The sequence below is a fragment of the Mus caroli genome, unplaced genomic scaffold (assembly GCF_978045245.1).
Source record: "Mus caroli unplaced genomic scaffold, Mus_caroli_1 scaffold_13, whole genome shotgun sequence".
Classification (NCBI taxonomy): Eukaryota; Metazoa; Chordata; class Mammalia; order Rodentia; family Muridae; genus Mus; species Mus caroli.
The window spans coordinates 58,978,117-59,001,010 of NW_028227268.1; the positions used below are offsets into that span (position 1 = coordinate 58,978,117).

At 42.9% G+C, this 22,894-nt stretch overlaps 1 protein-coding gene across 1 annotated transcript in view; it reads left to right on the forward strand.

Moving 5' to 3' along the window:
* Positions 1 to 11,407: 11,407 nt before the first annotated feature.
* Positions 11,408 to 22,894, forward strand: part of Cox10 (cytochrome c oxidase assembly factor heme A:farnesyltransferase COX10) — a 119,282-nt gene continuing 107,795 nt past the window's right edge. The window contains exons 1-3 of the mRNA XM_021177982.2: positions 11,408 to 11,532; positions 17,222 to 17,355; positions 19,120 to 19,438. Coding sequence (XP_021033641.1) covers positions 11,490 to 11,532; positions 17,222 to 17,355; positions 19,120 to 19,438 — 496 coding nt within the window. The 5' untranslated portion in view covers positions 11,408 to 11,489. The remainder of the gene's footprint in view (positions 11,533 to 17,221; positions 17,356 to 19,119; positions 19,439 to 22,894) is intronic.

Below are 22,894 nucleotides of genomic sequence, written 5' to 3' on the forward strand. Positions count from 1 at the left end.
CCCTTCAAACTGAACTTGCATAGATATCTTATAGGTAAGTATTTTTTTTAATGCCCTAAGTATGAATGTTTAGAAGTAGGATGCACAGATATGAACTTTTGGAGGCCTTTCATACAGATTGCCTCCAGGAGACAATGCATCTAATTTTCACCCAGCCAGACCCCATTCACCAGCAGTTGCTGTCATTCTTGTCATCTTTGTCAGTTCAATAGGCAGATGATGTGTTATCTTATTTGAATATGCACCTCTTCTAGTAAAATTGTTGATAATATCTGCCAGGCATATCGGGACAGACCTGTAATCCGGGCACTCAGGATACTAAGGCAGGAAATCAGTACAAATTTGAGGACGGCTTGGGCTACATGTTGAATTCTAGGCCAGCTTAGGCTTCAAGAGATCCTGTCGTAAAAAGAAAACCAGTATTAGCCTCTGTTTCTGTCTCTCTGTCTCTCTCCCATGCACACACACACCTGCCTGTCTTCCATGTTTAACACTTGTTTAATTTTGTGAACACTGAACCTGATGGTCTATACTTTGGTCTCAGGCTTTTCATTCTTTTCAATGACCTTTGTTATCCAGCCTTGGGCAAACATTAGCAGACTATTTTGATATAAATATCAATATACTTATCAATATAAGTATACTATCAACCTTTTATAGCATATCTCCTTACCCCAGTTCACTTTTGTTAGTAAATTCCTTCTTTGGGAGGGGGTTTACAAGATCTCCTCCTCCTCATAAGGTCCCAACAACAAGCCAAAGTAGGATTACACCAGAGCCCCTTCTGGGAGAGCCAGGAGTTTATTGGGCTTACTTATAGAGCACAGGTGAGAAGTTAGTCACTACAACATGAGTAACCTCAGAGCGGATGCGCTGGAAGTCATCTGAGCCCAGCAAGGATGCCGAAGATCCCCAGCTGCATAAATGGAGTCTCTGCACCCCACCCCCACCTCTGTTAACCTTCCTAGCCTGAACAAAAACCTTAAGGTCCTGTCCAATTAGGGTAGCCATACAGGCAATGGATGGAAGGAGTGGCTGGATATCCTGGTGAGGGTCCAGTGATCCTCCCATCCACTCCTTCTCTAAGGCAATTTCAACAGGCCACAGACCCAGCTCTAAACAGGCAGAACAATCAGCTGGTGAAAATGGCCGCTGCTTGCTTTGCTTTGGTGTGTTTGGAGGAGGGGGGTGAAATATAGTGTTATACAACAACTTTATAATTTTTCTCTCCTATTTCTCACTTGTTTTACACAAAACTCTTTAGAACCATATTGATATCTGAGATTATAAATTTTATTGGACAAATTGACATGGTTTCATAGGACCTTCACTGATAGAGAAATATATGTCTTTTGTTTTATTCAATTCAATTATATCTGGAGGTCCTAAAAATACTGTCTAGTCTAGTACTCAGCTTGTATTTACCAGTTACCCTGGACCTTGGCAATCTTCGTAGGACCATCCAATTAGTTTCACCCAGCAGCTGTGAGATAAAGGCTATTTGCAACTTTTCATCTAAAAGAATCAAGAAAATGTCAAGATTTTTAAATTAAATATCTGTAGTGGATTCCCTCTATATAAAATGGACTTAATAATATCTATTTCACATAGATATTGGTTTTTAAAAAGTCAGTAATACTAATAGTGACTGAACTGCTGTGTGGTGCAAGAGAAATAAGTAATATACTGGATATAACAGGCTTTACACATCGCTTTTCCAATTATTCTCCATTGTGTCTCCATTAAAAGATGAACTAATTGAAGCCCAGAAGGGGACATAAACATCTCAGCAGGGTACAGACCTCAGACAGGGAGGAGCTTTGACTTCAATCTAGGCAGAGTTCAGAGCTTGCCTGTGGTCTTAAGTGAAGCTTTAGCTTGTTAGATTTACTTAAGTATTCCACTCCCCCAGAGAAGGCGAAGATTTAGGCTAAGGACTCTGTAGCTGTGCCCAACTATTTCTGTTCCTGATTGTGGTTCTAAGGCATGGGGCTTCAGGCCAGTGGTTCATGACAAAATCTTGCAAGTCCACACAGTTCCTTAGGGATATACATATATAATGAGTTTTAGTTATGTGTCTATCATGTGTGTGCAGATGCCTGAAGAAGCCAGGGATGGCGTCAGAGCTGAGTTACAGATGATTGCGAGGCACCTGACCTGGGTGCTGAGGAGCTGAACTCCACTTCCCGGGCAGCCTGCCTTTCTCCAGAGAGAAAGGCATTCATCCCCAGTAAAAGCTTCATAGCCTCTTCATACTCAACTAACTCCAACTCCGGCTGTCCTGGCTCCTGGCTCTATCGCACTGAGATTCGGGAACACCGTACATCTTGCCTATGCACTCTGGCTTTTCTTCCTTCTCCATGGGTTAAATCTCACCCTGCCTATGCCTCTGATCACGGACAGACTGATGGGCCGTTCTCTTGATGTGTTCTCAGCCATACCAAACTTGCAGAAATTCTTAGCAGATAGAGCCAGAGGAACACAAGCAGATGTGCACTTTCAGAGAATTTGGGAGAATGAATTAAATGCCCAAATCATTTTAAGCATGGGGTCCCTTCCTAATGGTCCCATGAATATTTGAAATACATGAAGTGGAAACGCAGATGTTAGCTGAGGGAAGAAGTTACCATCTCTCGACCCCCACCATCCTCTTTATGTGGAAGGGAGCAGTAACTCAGAGATTTATTTTCCCACTGAAACTTTCCTTAGAAAATGGAAACGATTACAGTTAGTTTTGAATATTATTTTCCTGCAGTGGCATAAATCTTGGAGTGCTAGCCAGCGCTCATTTTTAGTTGCTGTCCTGAATTCCCGTCACTTCCTGGATTTCAAATCCCCCATTCATGGATGAGATCTTATCTACAGGAAAAAAAAAGTTCTTTATTTTTCCGGAGCACAAAGATATTAAATAAAGCTATTTTTCATAAAACGAAATTATCCAATGTAAATAGCTATCAGGTTATATCCCTTGGATAATTTTTCGCATTAGGACAATTTGTCCTTTACAAAATGACTGCAGTGTTAGATGCTAGTCTGACTTACTTTAAACACCCTTACAACGTGAAAAGTTGGCAACTCTGTGTGGGTTTTAAATTTATTTTTGAAATGTTTTCTGTTCTAAATAACCCCAAACCCACGGAACCACCAGAATGTATCTTCAAATAGTTTTTCAATTAGTTAGAGTCATTGGCAGGCCCCTGCATTTCTGAGAATGCCTGCCTGTCCTGCTGAAAGACAAATCACTGCTGTAATGATCTTAGGTCATAACTCCCCCCGAGACCTTGGGGAGTCATTTGGCATGTAACTATTGGAAAGGAAATGTCTGAGGCCAACTCAAAGTTTTATTCTTTTACAGATTTTTACCTATTACTCGCCCCCCCCCCCCCCCGCATTACATCTCTCCCTTTCTGAAGACATTGTACACAACCCTCCCAAGCACATGCTCCTGAGAAAAAAAATGCCTAAGCATTTCCGAGGTCCAGGTTCAGTTTCCACGCTTTACCATCCACAGCATCCTTGAGCAGAATTACAGGCTGCTGTGTGTCTTTCCAGAAGACATGTTCACTTTCTAATGTGTCCTTAATTGGAAACAGGGTCTTGCAGGTAAATTACAGTCAAATCGAGGTTGTTAGGATGGAGTCTAAATCAACATGACAGGTGATTTTGCAAGACGTTAAATATAAAGCTGGGCATGGTGGTGCATGCCTGTAATCCCAGCATTAGGGAGGGTGAGGCAGAAGAACTAAATTCCAGGCCAGCCTGTGCTACACGATGACATTCTGTGTACTTGTCACTTTCCTGTTGCTGTGATAAAACACCAGGACTAAAAGCAATTTCAAGAAGAGCTTACTTTAGTTTCCAGTTCCAGAAGAGCTCAGCCTATCATGCCACACAAGAGACGGCATGCAACTAACTGATGGCAAGTTCAGTCACACAGAGGTAGCAGAGAAAAACAGCAAGCAGGAAGTGGAGTACCTGTCCCCATGGATACTTCTTCCAGCAAGGCTCTCCATCCTAAAGGTTCCAGGACCACCCCAAACAGTGCCTCAAACTGGGGACTAAGTGCTCAGATACGTGAGCCTATGTTGGTATTTTCCATTCAAATCACCATACTCTATTTGAGAACTGCAAAGCAATAACAAAGAGAGGTTAACGTTGGACACAGGACACCGTGTGAAGACACAAAGAGAGAGGATGACCACATTTAGGTGTCTGACACTGGAATTTTGCTGCTTTGTGTCAAATGATACCTTGAGACTTGCTGAAGACCAAAATGAAAATGAAGGCTACTCCCCTAGAAGCTATTAAAGGACATAGCCCGCTGGCATTTCTCATCTCTACAGTGGGGGAGACAATACACATCTGCAGCTTTAAGTTGCCCAGTCTATAGTGCTTATGAAACCATACAGCTGCCTTATGAAACCAAGAAAGATTTCCCAAACACTCTCAGCTTTAGTTCTAAGATCAAGATAACCTAAATGGCTGTTGAGATGATGTATAAATGTAGCAAGTTGTATCAAATAAAAACAAGTTACTTTGCTACCTTCAGCCTCACCAGCACTACCACCATCAGTGGACTCAGTCCAGAAATGTTTTCTCAAGTGTGCTGGTTTGAATACCTATAGACTGAGGTATTCAAACTCTGGGTCTCCAGTTGGTAGTGCTGTTTGGGGAGGTTATGGGACTTTAGTTAGGTAGAGCCTTGCTGGAGGAGGTGTGTCACTGAAGTCAGGCTTTGAGGACTTATTGCTTTACCTGACTTCCTGCTCTGCTTCCTGTGTATGGCTTAGATAAGATGTTTCAACTTCCCGTGCTTGAAATATGTCTTGCCTTCCCCCCACCAGGATGGACTCTGTGTCCCTCTGGGACTCCATTGACAGCTGAGCTAGAGGTCATTCATGTTAAGTTTTTCAAAGAACCTGGTTGCATTCTGTTCCATTCTGAGAACATGAGTGAGGGTAACTTTAAAGGTAATGGGTTAATTTCTTTGGCAGAGAAAACTTCAAGACAGCTACATGTTATAAGCTGTAATGATTAAGATTGGCTCCATTTAAGAGATGCGTTTTAGTGTGCATTGGGAAGGTAGGAAAGCTTCACTCAGGGCAAGATATAACACACTTGAAGCTTGTAAAAGAGCCGAAGAGATTTCCACGCTTCTATAGAAGTTGCTGAAATTGTGACCCAAGGAGGTGAAGATCCATCCTAGATTGGAACCTGAACTTGGCAGTGCTTGGTTTTGAAAACAAGAAAGATAAAGGATTGAGGGCATCACATATTCTTTCTCTGGATTTTTGGAGAGCCACTGAGTCCAGGTAAGAGTGACAGGCTGCAGTTCCTACAAGGCCCAGGAAGACCATTGTGTGAAGCTGTAAGGGTAAAAACTGGGGTGCAATAGCAGTGATATTTTGGAGATGCCAGAGCCATGAGACATCTAGCAGAGGAAGCTGCATATAAGGAATGGAACCAGAAGAATGAGCAAAGCTGGAGGAAGAGAGTCATCTAAGCCCCTTGAAACTCAAGATCCAGATACTGGACAGGGAGCTTCAGGATTTGGTGTTTGCCTTGTTGGGTGTTGGTCTTGCTTTGGACCAATCTTTTATTCAGTGCCATTATATGTCAAAAATATGTAATTCGCTTTTTTTTTTTTTCCTTCCTAGGGAATCACAGAAAAGAGATTGCCTTGAGGCTCAAAAGAACTTGGAACTTTTCAATAATGTTGAGACTGTAATGACCAGGAACTTAGAAAGTTAGCTACGTGCATTTTGTATTGTAAGATGACCTCACGCTTATGTGGCCAAATATGGTTTGAATGAAAAGTGTTCCCCACAGGCTCCTGTATTTGAATACTTGGTCCCCAGTTAGTGATGTTATTTGGGGAGATATGAAACCGTTAGGAGGTAGAGCCTTACTGGGAGAAATGGCACTGGCCATGGAGCTATTTTTGAGAGCTTATAACCTCCCCACATTTCTTACTATTACTTTTTGCATCCTCTGTCCAGTTGAGATGAGCTCCCAACATGCTGTTTCTGCTGCCCAGCCTTCCCTTCCACGATTCCTCTATCCCTCCAGAACCTGATGTACTTTGCCCTTCTGGAACTGTAAGCTAAATAAATTCTTCCTCTTAAGTTGCTTTTGGTAATGGTATTTTATCAAAGTAACAGAAACATAACTAACACAATGAGCTCTTATTTTCATATATAGTTTCTGTGACTTTCAGAAAACTGCAATAATTTTTGAAGCTGAATTGCCAGGTCCACAATCAAAGCTTTTGTTTTAAGAGCTCTTAGGTAGAAATTGAGTATTCTTGCAAAGGTCCAGATATTGACTAAGTATTAACAATGTAAATTAAAGTTGTAAACCCAGCATTAGTATCCTGCCCTATACATATACAAAACTGGGTCAAGGGAAATTGAATACAAGTGAAAAACTTAAAAAAAATCAAGGAAAATTTTAAGGCTGAATTTCAATAATGGCATTGGTTTGATGAAATAAAAAAACTCTAGAGTAGAATGAAGAAAAAAATCTAGATAATAGAGACTGTAGAATACATAAAAGATGGGACATGCAGCAGAATTGAAAACATGTGCATTGGTATCAGACAGGCTTAAATTCTAGTTGTGGCTTTTTTTATAAAAAAAGTGAATTTGAAAAAATGGGTGACTCATCTGAAATGTTGATACAATGTATCTACCAAAAGTTCTTGAGAAAAAGAAACAAGACCAACATGAGCAAGTGTTATGTAGCAGCACAGTGGGTGCTAAAGGACACTGTTTTGCAAATATGGGACACACTGTCTTAACAAATAGACCTGGTGTGGCAGATGGCTCAGCTGGTCAAATGCATATCTGCAAGCCTGAGAAGCTGATCTCAACTCCTGGAGTGAACCCATGGGAGGAGGAGAGGACCAATTCCTGAAAGTTGTCCTCTGATCCTCATACACATGCCATGGCTCACATGAGGGGGCCATGCACACACACACACACACACACACACATCCCAAATTAAACTACAATAAAAACAAAATAAATTTTGTTTCTTGTTGGTCTAAAGGTTGAAGGTATAAATGCAGAGGAAAAAGAGGCTCACTGACAAGAAGTTGTAGCTGGTTCCAGAAAAGATATAAGAAGGTCCACACATTCTTAGTCATGTATTAAAGATTACTGTCTTGGAAGTCACCTAACTGGGATTTTGCCTGTTAAACTGTCTTCCCCACATCTTGTACTTTGAACTTGTATAGTATTTAATACTGGTGGTTCACTTATGAGAATACATAACCATTTCCCCATAGTTAAACAACAACAACAACCATCACCACCACCACCAACACCAAAACCCCGTAGTCTTTAACAGGGTTCTTAAGGTTGTTATTTTTCTCAAGCATAGGTTGTTTTTTTTTTCATTTATGTTTTTTTTTTTTTTTCTATGCTCAGAACATTTTACCATCACTAGGCTCCGATACTGTGAAAAGGGCCAAGTGAGGAGAGGGATGCCTTCCTGATGTGGTAAACCAGATATTCTGACATCACCAAAGGAGGTGGGTGCACAGTAAATAAGAAACATGAAACAAAGCTGTACAAAATGCCATTTTATTTTTATTTTTAGAGTTACTTAAAGCCTTACAGGTTTGTTTTATTTTAGAAATGGCTAACACCTCAACCCCATGGCGCATACCTGCATTCCTAGTATTCAGAGGGCTCAGGCAGGAGAAACACCAGTTTAAAAAAAGTCGTAGGCTACATACTGAGGTCATCTGAAAAAAAACAAAAGTTCAAACCCAAACCCCATTCTATTTGACTTTGTTTTTTTAAATTGGGCACAGCATCTGTCTTGGAGAGCTGCCCCAATCTCAGTTGACTCTGTCTCACGTATCTGCAGCAAGCTTTAATGCAGGTTGTTCAGCCCCCTAGGCCATTCACTAAATACATCAGCCAGGATGCAAGAAACTGGGGTTTATTTGTTCTTCCAGCTTGTTTTAGCTTCAGGATGGCTGTCTCAGCTTCAGGGTTCACTCCCAACCCTGCTTCCTGAAAATAAAACAGGCAAGGCAGAAAGACCTCCCTTCACATGTTCAGTAAACAACAACAAAAATGTCTCCAGAACTTAACCAACAGGTTCTTCTTTTTCTTCTCCTGTCTGGGCAACACAGCCATCCTACTTTACTGTCCAAAAACTCTGGAAAACGAAGTAAGAGATGAGGGTGGATGAAATTATGGTATTTTAAAGCAACCCTGATTCCTCTTTGGTATTGGGAATTCTTTATCCCTCGCTATAATCAGTGTCTATTTATTTATTACAAAGGTGGCAAAGAGAGCTTACCCAGTTCACTTTCCTGCCACTCTCCCATTCTAAATAACTGTAATCTTCACTTTTAGTATCCCAAGACTCATGGGTGGAGCTGAGCCCTGGAAAGAAAGGATGGGAAAGGGTGCTGGCAGACTATAATTGAGGTGCCTATCTGGAATGATCTCAGAGAATGATCCCTCTCTGGTGTGATCAGTCACCTTAGAGGAACAAGGGGGAACTCTGAGGAGCTGAGCTGGGTGGTCAAGTTCCCATGAGGCTGGAAATTCCAATCATTTAAGAGTAGAGCATCTACTCTAAGAATTCCCATCAGTAATTTACAAAGCTGCCATGCATGTCAAACTGTGCCTAGAGCTGGGGATGGGCCAACCACATTGTTACAGGTGCTCAGCATGGCTCTGCCCATGAGGGTCACAATGTAGCAAGAGTGGTGGAAGGAGAAGGGGCTAGTTTCTCTTCTTCCCTGCTTCCCATCTGCTGGAAGCACCATTTAAAGATGTTACTCCCTAGCAGTAGCTGAGTCCTCTTGAAGTTTTCTCATCATGCAAAGAATCAGCATGGGGCTGGAGGTAGAGCTTAGAAGTGCTTGCTTCAGTTAAATCCTCAGTAGCAAAGAACAAAGGAAGCAGCCCAACTCACGTCCATTAATATATTTGTTTTTATTTATCCCTATTGTAAGTAAGTCTTTTTTTTTTTTTTCCCAGAGGGGAGGTATGCTGATGCCAAGGAATACAAAGCAGAGACTGGGGAACTTGTAATCAGTGAGAAGTTGACATGATGAATAATGAAAACTGAGGGAGTCTATGGTGGTTTGGGAAAAGAAAAAAAAAAAGCCCCACATAGCCCCATAGGGTATGGTCCTATTAGGAGGTGTGGCCTTGTTGGAGGAAGTGTGTCTCTAAGGGGTGGGCTTTCAGGTCTCAGGTGCTCAAGCCAGGCCCAGTATGGCAGTCTCTTCCTGCTGCCTTCACATGCTGATGTAGAACTCTCGGCTCTCTAGCACCACACCTCCCTGAATGGCACTATGCTTCCCTCCATGATGATATGAACTAAACCTCTGAACTGTGTGTGAGCCACCCTCCATTAAATGCTTTCCTTTGTAAGAGTTGCTGTGGTCCTGGTAAAGATAAAAAGGTAAAGATAGTCACAGCAAGGGAACCTCTAACTAAGACAGAGTTGGACAGTCTTTAGACAATTTCTATGAAGATAACACCTATTATCTTCATAATATATTCATGTATTAAATATATGAAGATACGTGTATATATAACCATCTTCATAAAAATTTTACATCTAAAAAAATTGGTACCAATTGTCTACATTAAAGTTTTAAGTATATTGAAAGTTGTATAACCACCCCACAATCAATTTAGGAATATTTTCATTTTCTCTCTATCTAAATGAGCCCTGTACCCATCAGCGACATTCCTCTTTTCTCTCTACTCCTTCTACTAGCACCAGGTAATTACTTACCTACTGCCTCTCTTTAATGACTTAAGAATTATGGAATTTTCATACAGATGGAAACTATCTAATACATGGCCTTTTGTGATTAACTTCTTCAACTTAGTATTGTTTTCATGGTTGTAGTATGTATTTGCACTTTATTTTCATTTCATGGCAAATAGGCCAGTATGTGGATATGTCACAGAATATCAGTTGATGTATAACTTAAGTTATATCCACTTTGGGATATTATGAGTGAATGAATGCTGTCATTTGTCTTGGGAATATACCTGGGAAAGGCACAGCTGGGTCATAAAGTAGCGCTTGTGTTTAACTTATTGAGGAACACCTAAACTGCTTTTCCAAAGTAGCTACAATATTTTTTATTCCTATAAACAATGTATCAGGATTCCTACTTCTTCACTAACTTGTTAACTCCTGCTATTGATTAATTTTGTGTATAGCCATCTTACAGGTGTACAGTCCTATCACTTTTTGGTTTTATAACACAAATTTTAAGAGACAACTATAAAGAGACAGGAAGTACAGTAGATTGCTATACAATCTATTGTTTGAACCACTCAATCTCTCTAGCCCTCGGGTTCCATATCATGTAACCATCGAGCTAGGTATCTGAGGTCTAGTTTGTAAAGGGCTAACTTATTTATGATGATCAGAGTTCCAGGAACTGTGGGTCTAATTAACCAAGATGGCTGCAAAGCAAAAGGCCTCACCTAAGCAGCACTCACTGTTGGTGTGATTAGATCCCAAATTGTGCTTTTCATTTGTTTATTTAAGGTTTGTACTTTGTAATATTTCACTTAACACAGCATTTCAAAGTGCTTGCAAAACAGTGGATTGAACAAAGTTGTTAACTTTTCAGTTATCACCAGAAATCCATGCTCTTCTTCCTTAGTCTAACATTAATTTGATGGGGACAACCATTATCCTAGGTCCACAGTGATGACCTGGGATGGGTCTCAGAAAATCCCATTCTCTGCTCTGTCTTCCTGGTAAACTGGAAACCTCTCACAGTTCCTTCTACTGAGCAGCAAGTTGGCTCTTCAAAGCCTTTCTTTAGCCTACTTCACAGAAATGCTAACCTCATTCCATAGCTCTTTCTACCTTATCCCTATCGGGATGACGCTCACCAAGACCAGTTCTTGCTGCAGAGACACAGTGCGTGCTCTTACACAAACTCCTGTCTCAGTGGCCCCGATCAGCACCTGAGGTGAACCACAGAGATCTCACCTCATCGCTGAAAGCAAACACAAACTGCCCTTGTAAGTCATGTTTTGCTCTTTTAATGAGTTTCTTTCTTCCTCGTTTTTTTACTTACCAAACTCCACGAGAAGCCAACAGGCTACGCAAGATAAGCCTGGGTGACAACTGAGGAGGCATTCAAGTCTTTCAAGCTCAGGGGACTGCCGGGCCGGGCCGGGCCGGACTCCAGAGCCCTAACCCCGGCACGGCACGCCTTCCGCCCGCGGGCTCCCGCGGTCTGTGCCTCCGGGGCAGAGTGCTCACCTAGTCTACATCTGGAGCGTCTGAGGGGGGGGAAGGCTCCACCGTCCGATCTCTATTAAGCTCCGCTAGCCTAGATTTGAGAGAGCACTGGGAGCCGGAAGTGACGAGAGGAAGTCCCGCCTCACTCAGAGGGCGGGCTAGCAAGATGGCGGCGCCCAGGAGCCGGTGAGGTGAGAGGCATCCTGGGGTCCTGGGGACGGCTGCACCAGTGCGTTATGGCCGCGTCCCCGCACACCATTTCCTCGCGCCTCCTCACAGGTATTGTACCCGGTTGAGAATGATCGTGGACGAATTGTTTTCTTTTTTTGCCATGCGCGGGACCGTGTTGCCGGCCGCCTGCAACCTTGGAAGCCCTTGGCTTGTCACTTGGTAGGGAGGTGACCTTTAGGGTAACCTGAAGGGACGAGGCCAAGTATTGTGGACCAGCTTTGCACCGTAGGCCAGGTAGACCCTACGGTTTGATATCCCGTGCTCTTTGGAGTTTCAGACAGTGCAAGCTGGAGGGGCAGGATAAACCATGGGGCTCCACAAGCCTGGCACGTGAGAGCCGCGGTTCCTGGCCACTGCCTTTTAATGACAAGAGGCGCACCTGCCCCCGTTAAGGAGCTCTCTTCCAGCTTAAAGTGTTACCTTAATCACCATGATAATGATAACTGCCAACTGAATCCCATTGAGCCAGCGCTGTACCAACAGTATGGCTCCTTCCATCAGAAGGACTTTTGACAGATGTATGTTTATCACAAACTCTTGAAAAACTCCTATAGTTTACCTTTTCAGAGAGGCCAACCTTAGCACTCTACCTAAAATAGTAGTCTTTATCCTTCTTTTCTTATATCATATTAATTTATCATGAATAACACATGGTGTAATTGTTCACACCTGCAGTACAGATGTGCAACAATTTAATGTGTTCCTCCCAGTAAGATAAACACTTTGTGAAGGTAAAAATAGTCTGTCTCCCTGGTTCACCACTGTATCCCTCATGCCCAGAACAATGCCTATGGGCATTGATGATGCTCAGTCATTTGTGAATGAATGAGATTGTGCTGGTAGAAATATTAAAGAGGAGGTTGGTTTTGTGACTAGTATCCATGGATGGTGGCAAAGTGATCCATAGTACAGACAAGATAGTAGAAGTCATTGTGTACCTTCTCACAGCCCAGAACCATCCTGTAGGCCTCCCTGTCACACACACACTGCCCACCGCGTCTGGCTGACTGTGGTGCTCACAATGCTTCCTTAAAGCTCTTTTCTCCCATGAGTTTGTATGATCCCAGTGCAGATCATTTGACTTTCTTTAATGAAACATTTACGCGTCTATAATACGGTAACTGAGCTAGGTGATCTCAAAGGTACCTTCTGGCTCATAAACCAGGGCAGGAAGTGGAAGGGTGGGTAGAAGAGACAAAGTTGGGCAGTACTTGGTAATTGTTAAAGCTGTGCGATGAGTGATGGAGCCTCCTTGGACACCTCTTTTCATATGACTGTCATTTTCTAAAAATAAAAAGTTTATGGGGTTCTTCGTGTGTGTGTGTGTGTGTGTGTGTGTATGTATGTGTGTGTGGTGTCTGTTGTGAGTCTTTCTTGACTCACTTCTTTGTTACTTTCTGTAATCGCTGATTGTGAGTATTCCTCGATGCAGACACTCGGTACTCATTCTTAGAGGGCTCATCTCTTCTCAGTGCTTGACTATTCTCTCTATAGCTTCTTCTTTGTATACAGATTCCTCAGGGCAACCTTTCTTTCTACTTTTCTGTTTGGTATTTCAGCACCTTTTTTTTTTGGGGGGGGGGCGGGGTTCTTGACAGGGTTTCTCTGTGTAGCCCTGGCTGTCCTGGAACTCACCTTGTAGACCAGGATGGCCTCGAACTCAGAAATCCGCCTGCCTCTGCCTCCTGAGTGCTGGGATTAAAGGCATGCGCCACCACTGCCTGGCAGTACTTCAGCTTCTTATAGGACAATTCTATTTTGACTCTTGAGCCTCATCATGCTAGGAGATAGGTTGCATACGCACCCCCCACCCCCACCCCCGTTCCAGGATCAGCCTCTGGAGTTGTAAAACAGTGGGAACTAATAGCTTACTTTCTGAAATTGAGCATATCTTCAGAAAAATCTGCTCATATGTAAATGTATGAAAGGTCCCTCTAAGAAGTGTGATGGGAAGAGTTGACAGAGAAGGATCATTGGGGTCATTAAGTAACTAGCAGTTACTTCTGAGTTGGCTCATAAAAGTTTAAGTTTTTCTCATTTCCACTCAATATGGTTCAGGAACTTTAAGTCTCCTTAGTTGATTTACAAAGCCCTGCAGTCGCAGTCCAGTGTTAGTGACGAATATCATTATCTGATATTCAATATCAATATCTGGTTATCTCTTCAGATTTTAATGTATCTGTTGAAAGTCCCGTGTATCTTAAAGTGTGTTTTCATGTGTTTACTCAGGCCTGAAATTGCTTTCATTTTCTATGTATTTGTTCATGGACACTTGACACACTTTGACAAAACCAAGTCACTTATAAATACAGTTTCCAAGCTGTGTCTCTCCCCACCCCTCACAGTGTTGTTACAGCCATTCTGTACAGTTTCAGATTGACCCATTTAATCCAGAACGAATTTCCAGGGTGGTTCCAAGGCAAACATATATCCATTCACTTGAAAGTAAGCGTGTCATTATTGCGATTTGAAGATATGACTTCAGTGCCAAATTGGCTTACCTCTACTTTCAGATAATGGCTTTGTATTTCCAAGGACAGGACTTGTTCTCACAATTCAGGAAGTCTACTTGTGCTAATCAGTTACCAAATGTCATTTCACTTTGTTATATGGCAAGTGTCCAGGAGCTGTGGTAGCAGAGCTGACTAAAGGAGAGACTCTGCCATCTGAAGAACTAAACACTATGATGATGGTGTTTTGAGAAATCTTTCCTTGGGGAGACGAAAACAGTGCCTACTCTCTCATCATAAGGTCCTAATCAAAAACCAAAGGATGGTTCCACCAAAGTTCAGCCTAGGGAGCCATTGTTTTTATTGGGTTGCTTATAGAGCATGGGTGAAGGGACTACTGGCAGGAGTAGGAGGGGATATCAAAGCAGCTGCACTTGCAAGTTTGTACCCAGTGTGGATGATGGCTTCCCCATAGCCATGAAATGGCACCTTTCCCAGCCTTATTACTCTAGTATCTCTAAGCCCTGAGGCCACATGCAGTTAAGGCAGAATAGCAAACAAATGGTTGTGAGGAGTGGCTGGAATCTCAGGTGAGAGTCCATGTCCTCCCCAACCCCTCTGGGAGGGAATGCCAGAAGCTATCAAGCTGGATCCTGATGGACTCTTGCAAGCAGGCACTGCCTGTCTAGTGAAGATAGAGGCTGTTTCATTCCAAGCACTGCATTCTATAACAGATGAGAACAGTTTGCTTCAGATTTAGAGATCCATGGCCAAACACTAGGCAGAGATTGGGGAAGCCCATGGAAGAGGAATAAGGATTGTAGGAGCCAGAGAGGTCATAAGAACATGGCTGGAAGAATCAGCTAACCAGGGCTCATAGGAATTCATAGAGACTGAACTGACACTCAGGGTGCCTACATGGGTCTTATCAAGGTCCTCTCTATGTTATGGTTGTATAGCTCAGTGTTCTTATGGAATGCCTAACAGTGGGAGTAGAGAATGTCTCTGACTCTTTTGCCTGCTCTTGGGACCCCTTTCCTTCTACTGTGTTGCGTTGTCCAGCCTTAATATGAGGGAATGTGCTAGTCTTATTGTAACTTGTTATGCTAGGTTTGCTTGATAACACATGGGAAGCCTACCCTTTTCTGAAGTGAGATGGAGGAGGAGTGGATCTGGCTAAGAGGGGAGGTTGAGGTGGGTGGGTGGGAGAGGAAACTGTGGTCAGGATATAATATAGGGGAGAAGAATAAAAGAAAAAGTGCTGTCATAAAACATGATATAACATTGTAGAACAGTGGAAAGAGATTGAACATTTGATAAGTAGAGAATAGATTGCATGCGAGGAAGCAGTATAAATAAAGTTGATTCAGTTATGTGTGATCGGCTTAGTTGTGAGGTCATGAAGCAGCATTGCTGTGATAAAGGAGATACCCACGTTTGTGTGAGTGCTATGTAGGGCATGATGGTTTGAATACAGGCACAGACATTTGAACCTTCAGTCCCAAGATGGTAATACTGTTTGGGGAGGTTGAAGGGGTGCAATCTGTGAAACATGGGTTGGAAAAGAAAGGAGATGCATGAAGGCTGATGACTGTCTTCACTCTGACTGCTGTTACTCTACTCCAATGTAAGATCATAGAGTCTCTCGGTAGGGATAGAGAGGGACAGAGTTGAGTGAACATGTTGATTCATTAGGTGAGAACGGAAGAGTTCAAGATGCTCCTGGAACCTGCAATAAAGGATAGAGATGAATGTGAGAAAGAAGTGGCCTTAGAGACCTAAGGCTGTCCACTCACATGAAGACACCAAAAGTAATCAGATATTGGCATACTGCAGCTTCAGAAATGAGTTAAAGATTAATAATTACCCGTTTTTAGGGACAGGTAGTTGTCTTGGTTACTTTTCTGTTGCTGTGAAGAGACACCATGACTAAGGTAACTTATAAGAGGAAGAGGGAGAGGGGGAGCACTAACTGGGGATGACATGAACATTTGAAACCTCAAAGCCTACTCCTATTAACACTTCCTCCAACAAGGCCATGCCTCTGAATTCTTCTCAAACAGTTCCACTAACTGGGGTCTAGGTACTCAAATATATGAGCCTATGGGAGACATTCTTATTTAAATCACCAAAGTATTGTTTATATAAACTGACAGATAATTATATTGTATGTATGGAGATATAAACGTCCATTCACCTCAGATAGGACGTTGGGTGACTGAGCAAGAAACTAGTCCACCCAAGTATAACTTGGTGCCAAATGAGTTTATTTGAATACTTACAGGATTATGGGTGAGGGGTTACTTACAGGAGTGGGGGACAATTGGGCATCACTGAAAAGGCCACCCCAGAATGGGTGATGGATAGCTCAGGAAAACTGCATCCCTACAGTTCCCTGTGCACCTACAGGAAGCTACACACAGGAGTCTCCTTTACCTTGCAACTGTTACTGCTTGTATAACTCCAAGGAGGGACCTTTTCAATCTTAAAACTTGCTAAGCTTACTGAACCCTGTAGGTTTGTCAGCTTCTTAAGAACTATGAGCCTTCCTCTAGGAGGGAATACCTAAATCCAGTGGAAATGACTACACAATGCAAAGAAAATTGAGGCACACTAGGAAACTAAAAAGCAGAAAACAGAGCACAGAGAAACTAGGCTGTGGAAGCCATGAGAGGAGACATTAAAAAAGATGGGGACCTAGAGGGTAAGCAAGGGGGTAACTGCAGTATGACACACACACACACACACACACACACACTCACATGTTGATTTGAGACATTTATAAAGTGATTAAAATTCAAATTTGGATGCAACAGAAGGAGCTTATTCCTAACTGGGTTGCTGGTCATATTTTACTGAAAAGTATTTCCCCTCCCTTGTAGTATTATCTATGCAACCATAATCAAAATGGAAACCTTCATCTCAGTTTACTGGCATTCAGTAAGGAAAGATGTATGCCACCTTCTCTACTTTTTAAGATGTGGCCTCACTGAGTTGTATTTTCTTCTTAGAAACATCTACACTGTGGTAGTCTCCACGCTCCACTGAATTGTTGTACGCATTATGATGTGAGAGTGAGGTTTCCCTGGTCCTCCTGAAGACTGTTCCTGACCTAAGCCTAAGGCTGATGAGTGCCACTCATTCCTGGGTTGGAGGCAGAGGTGGTTTGTAGCCCAGCCTCACACAGAGCATCAGTCTGCTTGGCTTGGCCTTTAGGTAGCTGTGGGCACTGTGAGTGAACAGCTGTCATTTCTACATGTCTTCCTTTCCTTGTCTTTCTGTTCCAGGCTCAGTAGGAGGATGTATCTGGTATTTAGAGAGAAGAGCTATACAGGGATTGCCACACAGTGTCACACGTCTGCTCAGGAATGTCAGTAACCAGTGGGTCACGCTCCAGCACTTGAGCTTCCTCAAGCGCATGGTAAGTAGAAGCTATCGTTCAGCTGCTCTCTGCCTCTGCTTTTCGCTGGGGTGGGGGTTGCAAAGATTCCTATTAGAAGAAAAGTTTTAGGAAGTACTGTTTGAAAGGGGCTTTTATTTAGTGTTCTCTTAAGTTTATCCAAAACTTTAATCTCTTGTTTTGATTATTCTTAACCGAAACCAGAATAATTCTGGCATTTGAGGTTAAATATATGATCTTGGATTTATTGATTAAGTTTGGAGAAAGATTGAAAACTTATGGCATATTTCGACCAGGCTAAAATTAGGAAAAGCTGAACTTGTATGATGCATCTTTCATACATTCTTTGAAGTTCTGTAAATACGTCAGTAATACAGAAGTAGTCATTAAACAGTGTGACCCCTTTATTTTCTTAGATCATCTGTATATTTGAAAAGTTTTTAACATTACTTCTGAGGGGCTGGGGAATGGTGCAGTCAGTAAAGTGCTTGCATTGCCACCATGAAGACCTGGGTTCGATCCTCAGAACCAACATAAAGAGCTAGGCACGGAACTAGTGGGCACTTGTCATCTCAGCACTGAGCTAGTGGGCACTTGTCATCTCAGCATGGAACTAGTGGGCACTTGTCATCTCAGCTCAAAGGGACAAAATTAGGATCCTTGGGCTTGCTGGCCCGCAGCTGAGCTCATTTGATGAGACTGTCTCAAAAAAATAAGAGGTTGTCTCCTGAGTAGAGACACTCAAGGCTCAACTGTGACTGTGTTTGTACCCTTTCTACATGTGAACACGCATACACACACACACACACACACACTTACTTCTGAGGTGACTGAAAAAAAGATTTTGTAATTTTCCAGTGCTGTTCCAGGGGCACTGATGGTCTAGTTGTTTTACAGGCCTGTATACATGCTGGCACACCATGAGCTTGATGTATACATGCTGGCACACCATGAGCTTGATGTATACATGCTGGCACACCATGAGCTTGTGGCAGCATGGTGACTCAATTATATAGAAAAGGGCCAGAGAATAGGAGTACAGCTGGAAATTCACAGAGCTGCCATGGATGGCTCCCAAACTCATAGTCTAGTGTTCTGTTTGGATACTTCAACTTAAAATTTAAAGAATGTAAAATCTTATTAAAATTCAGTTTTGTCAATTTTTATAAGTTTGATGTTCTCATTTATAAATAAAAAAGTTATAAATAATGAACTGTCTTTAAATACTGTTGGGAAGATTAACTGAAGTATATATTGACATGAGAAATAAGGGGTCTCATAATGTCACTGGTAATTACCAGTTTTTGCTAGTTGGTGAGTGATAGGCAAAAGTAGCTGTAGCTCCGCAACTAGTGTCCTTGCCGCATTCCCATGCATTCCCACGGGGCTCTAAGGCGAGAGGCCCTGTGAAGCCTTCCAGTGAGCTCCCTTAGACAGTTGCTTTAGAGCTCAGGAAGCCAAAGCTGACCTTGGTGATATCTGAAGATGGCTTCCTTGTATTTAGAAAGCCCATCCTGCAGAAAGGTCAGTGAATAACAGATGTACATTCTTTGCCAGGAACTTAGATTCCTAGATTTTTCTAAACCACAAATTGAAAGCCATAGCCAAGGAATTAACTTGGCCTCTGCATCTTTCAGTGCTGATGTCTTCGTTACACACACTGTTGGTGCTTGCTGTGCTGACCAATCTTAAATGTAGGAAGCTTTTTCAAGTACCATAAAAATAAGACTGGTGGAAGCCATTAACCGACATCCTCATTTGTGTGCTATTTGTCTGTTTGTCTAGTATGTCACACAGCTGCACAGGGGCCTTAGCCAGCGAGTCAAACCAAAGCCAGAGCTGCCGGCGTCTCCTTTCCTTGAACACACATCTTCAGAGCAGGCTAGAGCGGAAGAGGATGAGCTGCCATCTTTCCCAGCGCCCAGTCGGCCTCTGTCCCGGAAGCCAAGTGAGGAGTTGGTGGAGCGGGAGGCGACCTCCATAGTGGACCATTCCCTCGACACAGCCAAAGAGAAAAAGGAAGAAAGGCAGTGGAAAGAGATGAAGCTTCACACTGACGATCTGCCTGGCATTTTGGCCCGGCTGTCCAAGATCAAACTCACAGGTACCTGGTTTTCAGATACTTTTTTTAATTTTTTTTTTTTTTTTTTGGAGACTGGCTCACATTAAGTTACAGTGAGGTCTAGCCGGCCGTGGTGGCGCACGCCTTTAATCCCAGCACTCGGGAGGCAGAGGCAGGCGGATTTCTGAGTTCAAGGCCAGCCTGGTTTACAAAGTGAGCTCCAGGACAGCCAGAGCTATAAAGAGAAACCCTGTCTCGAAAAACCAAAAAAAAAAAAAAAAAAAAAAAAGTTACAGTGAGGTCTTTAACCTTTTTATTGTTGCAAATCTTTTTTTTTCCCCATTTTTTATTAGGTATTTAGCTCATTTACATTTCCAATGCTATACCAAAATTCCCGATTTACTACATCCCTTAAACTTTGAAACTCATCATTTTTCTTCCTTCTTAGGATTCACACTCAGATATTCTGAATTTTGCTTACACATGATTGTCTCACATTGTAACCTTTGTGTCAAAATTAATCTCACCTGGATTGAAGTGGATGTTTGCCCTGCTTGTTTCCTTATGTTCACTATGTTTATACCCACTGTGCATTTAAAATGCAGGACCTGAGTCGGGAAGCCGCACTGCACTGCATAGTGTGAGCCCAGGATGACCATGGGGGCTTTAGCTACTCTGTGTCCTGTTCCCTTGGGGGCTCTGGGGTTATCCTATGTGTGCAAGGCCACAGCCTAGATTTCTCCAAGGATGTTTGGAAGTGCTTCCCCTTCTACTTCCAGTGTATCAGATCCAATTTATTGCATCCAGCTGAGTACTAACCTATAGTGTTGTCTATTGTATGGACTGCCCCGTGAGCTAGGTAAAGTATAGCCCCCGTGTCATGGGATAGCTGGAGCTGGACACACCTCTCACAGCCCCTTTACATGAGTGTACAGGTTACCCACAACCTGAAGGCCTGCACCCTCTTCTTGGATGAAAAGTAAGGGTCAGAGTGTGACAAGCTGTGGTCAGGTTAAACCAGGTGCACTTTGAAGGCAGGAGTTGGCAGATAGAGTCTCATCAGAATAACAGCGGTGAGGGCGCAGAGCATCGTGAAGGATGAAAGAAAGAATAATTTCATTTGTCTCTAAAGGTGCAGACCCTCAAGATCCAGGGTGAAGGATTGGAACTAGATGACTTCTCTTCTTAGTGACTTAAAGAAAGTTACTTAAAATTCTTTTTGGCGGGAGTGGGGTGGCATGTTAAATGAACATAGTGAGTATAATAGAGTCTAGCGAGGGTTCTGTGGTATAACTAACAGCATCATTCTGTATGGAGATGTGTCTGCATGCCTCATTGCTTCTAAGCAAGAGCTTACCACACCTCTAAAGCATGGTGCTTTGTGATCTTCACAGGAAGCCTGGGTGTCATGCTGTTGACATGTTAAGAATAAGTATTGATAAGTAATAGCTGTAAGGATGTTACCTAAGAAGTTGGACCTCTCAGAAGGTCAGCCTCAGAAGCGACCCCTGTCAACAGGGTCTTCTTTGTATAGTGTCATTTAACATGTGTAGTCTGCAGATTGGTCCACTTCTCTTATCATCTTGTCTCTGTCAGAAATAGTAGCAGCATTCTCTCCTCAGCTGAGAAGCCAGTCTCTTACAGCCCTCATCGAGAGTCTGAGTGTTACGGGGAGCAGCTTTTGGAACTCGTCTAAATGCGCTTCTCCCTCTGCAGCTGCTCTTCTAGTTCAGGCTGGGGAGGTCCGGGTCCCTTACCTTTTGAGATTTATTTATTTTCAGTTGTATGTGTATAGGTATTTTGTTTGCATGTATGTCCAGTTCCAGTAGGCTGGAAGAGGGCATCAGACCCCCTGGAACAGGAGTTATAGAGGCTACGAGCAGCCTTGTGGGTTCTGGGAATTGTACTGTGATCCTGTGGAAAAGAAGCTGGTACTCTTAACCACAAAGACATCTTTCTAGACCCATCCATCCATCCATCATCCATCCATCCTCCATTATCCATCCATCCATCCATCCATCCGTCCATCCATTTCCTGCAGCTCCTTATTGTCCCTTTGTCCCCACTACAGTTCATGCCACCCAGAGCTGCCAGCTACTTTCCCCAGATACCACTTCCAGTCAGTTTTTCTAAACTATGCAAGAGACCTTTGTGTCTACCCGTTACTTTCTGACCACTCTGCCTGCTTCTAAGGCAATGGTAGTGACAACTAGTCCTTGCATCTCAGCTTACCTGTCCCATGCCACCATGGGACTCATCTACCCATCTCACTTCTAGTCAGATCCTTCAGGCCTCTCCAGGAAGCCTGCACTGGGTTCTAGTCTTGGGATCCTAGATGGGACATTTACTCACCAGTGTGGTTTTTGGTAGTTTGTCTTCACCATATTAAGATAATTTCTATATCTGGAGGAAATACAACATGTCATTCATAATTTTAATTGTACAATATAGTAAAGCCACCCAGCAGTGTTCCTTACAAATGAGAGGTATAGAAAGTGAGTTTGTGGATAGTTACGGACAAATATTTAAGCGTCCTCTTACTGTGTATTTCTGGGGGAATTGTTTCTGACCATGAAGATTGTATAGGTGAGTGAGGGTTGGGAGGCAGAGAGATGAGAGACTGGAAGCAGCAGCAAAAGCCTGAACAGAGTCCAAGAACCTTGCTGCATCCTGGCACGTTCAGAAAATGGATATATGATGTCGGTGTGGTAGGAGAGGTGCTAGTAGGGCTAGTGCTGTCAGGTGGGCACTTACTCTTTTGAAGAGCTGCACTGGTAAAGCATGGTGGTAACAGGTTCTGGAAGGTTCCTTAGAGAAAGATGACCACGTTGTGATTTATTTCTGTCTTAAGTGTCTTAGTTACCATGGAATTACTGCGGGCTGAGTCAGACACAAACTTCAGTGCTGAGTAGTGCATCTTCAGGTGAGAGTGCTCACCTTTACAGCCCAGAACAGTGGCTTTGTGAACTTGGACCGTGTTCACCGCCTGTCACCCTCGCCTGCACCCTCCCACTGTTTCCTTCTCTGTCACTCAGTAGTTCCACTTACTTCCCGTATATTTTTATCTAGGTCTCATGAGAGAAAACATGGTACATTTGTCTTTCTTAGTCTGGCTTGTTACAGTTAACACACTCTCTGGCTTCATCCGCTTTTCTATAGCGTGAGTTCATACTTCTTTATGGCTAGGTGTATACTTAGCACATTTTCTTTACTTGGTTTTCCAGTGATGGATGGATCCCTAGGCTAATGTAACTCGGCCGCTGAACACAGAGCTACAGTAAGCAGGGTCCATAGGTAGCTCTTGTGTATGCTAAGAGTCTTTTGTGTCCTTTGGGTACATTTTAGATACGTACAGATGGATCATGGTTTCTGTGGAGAGAGAGAGAGAGAGAGAGAGAGAGAGAGGGAGGGAGGGCGGGCATAGTCTTCAGTTTTTTTAGTCTGCCATCATTTACCTGACTAACTTTCTAAGGTGCACCTTGAGACCTTGAGGGTGAT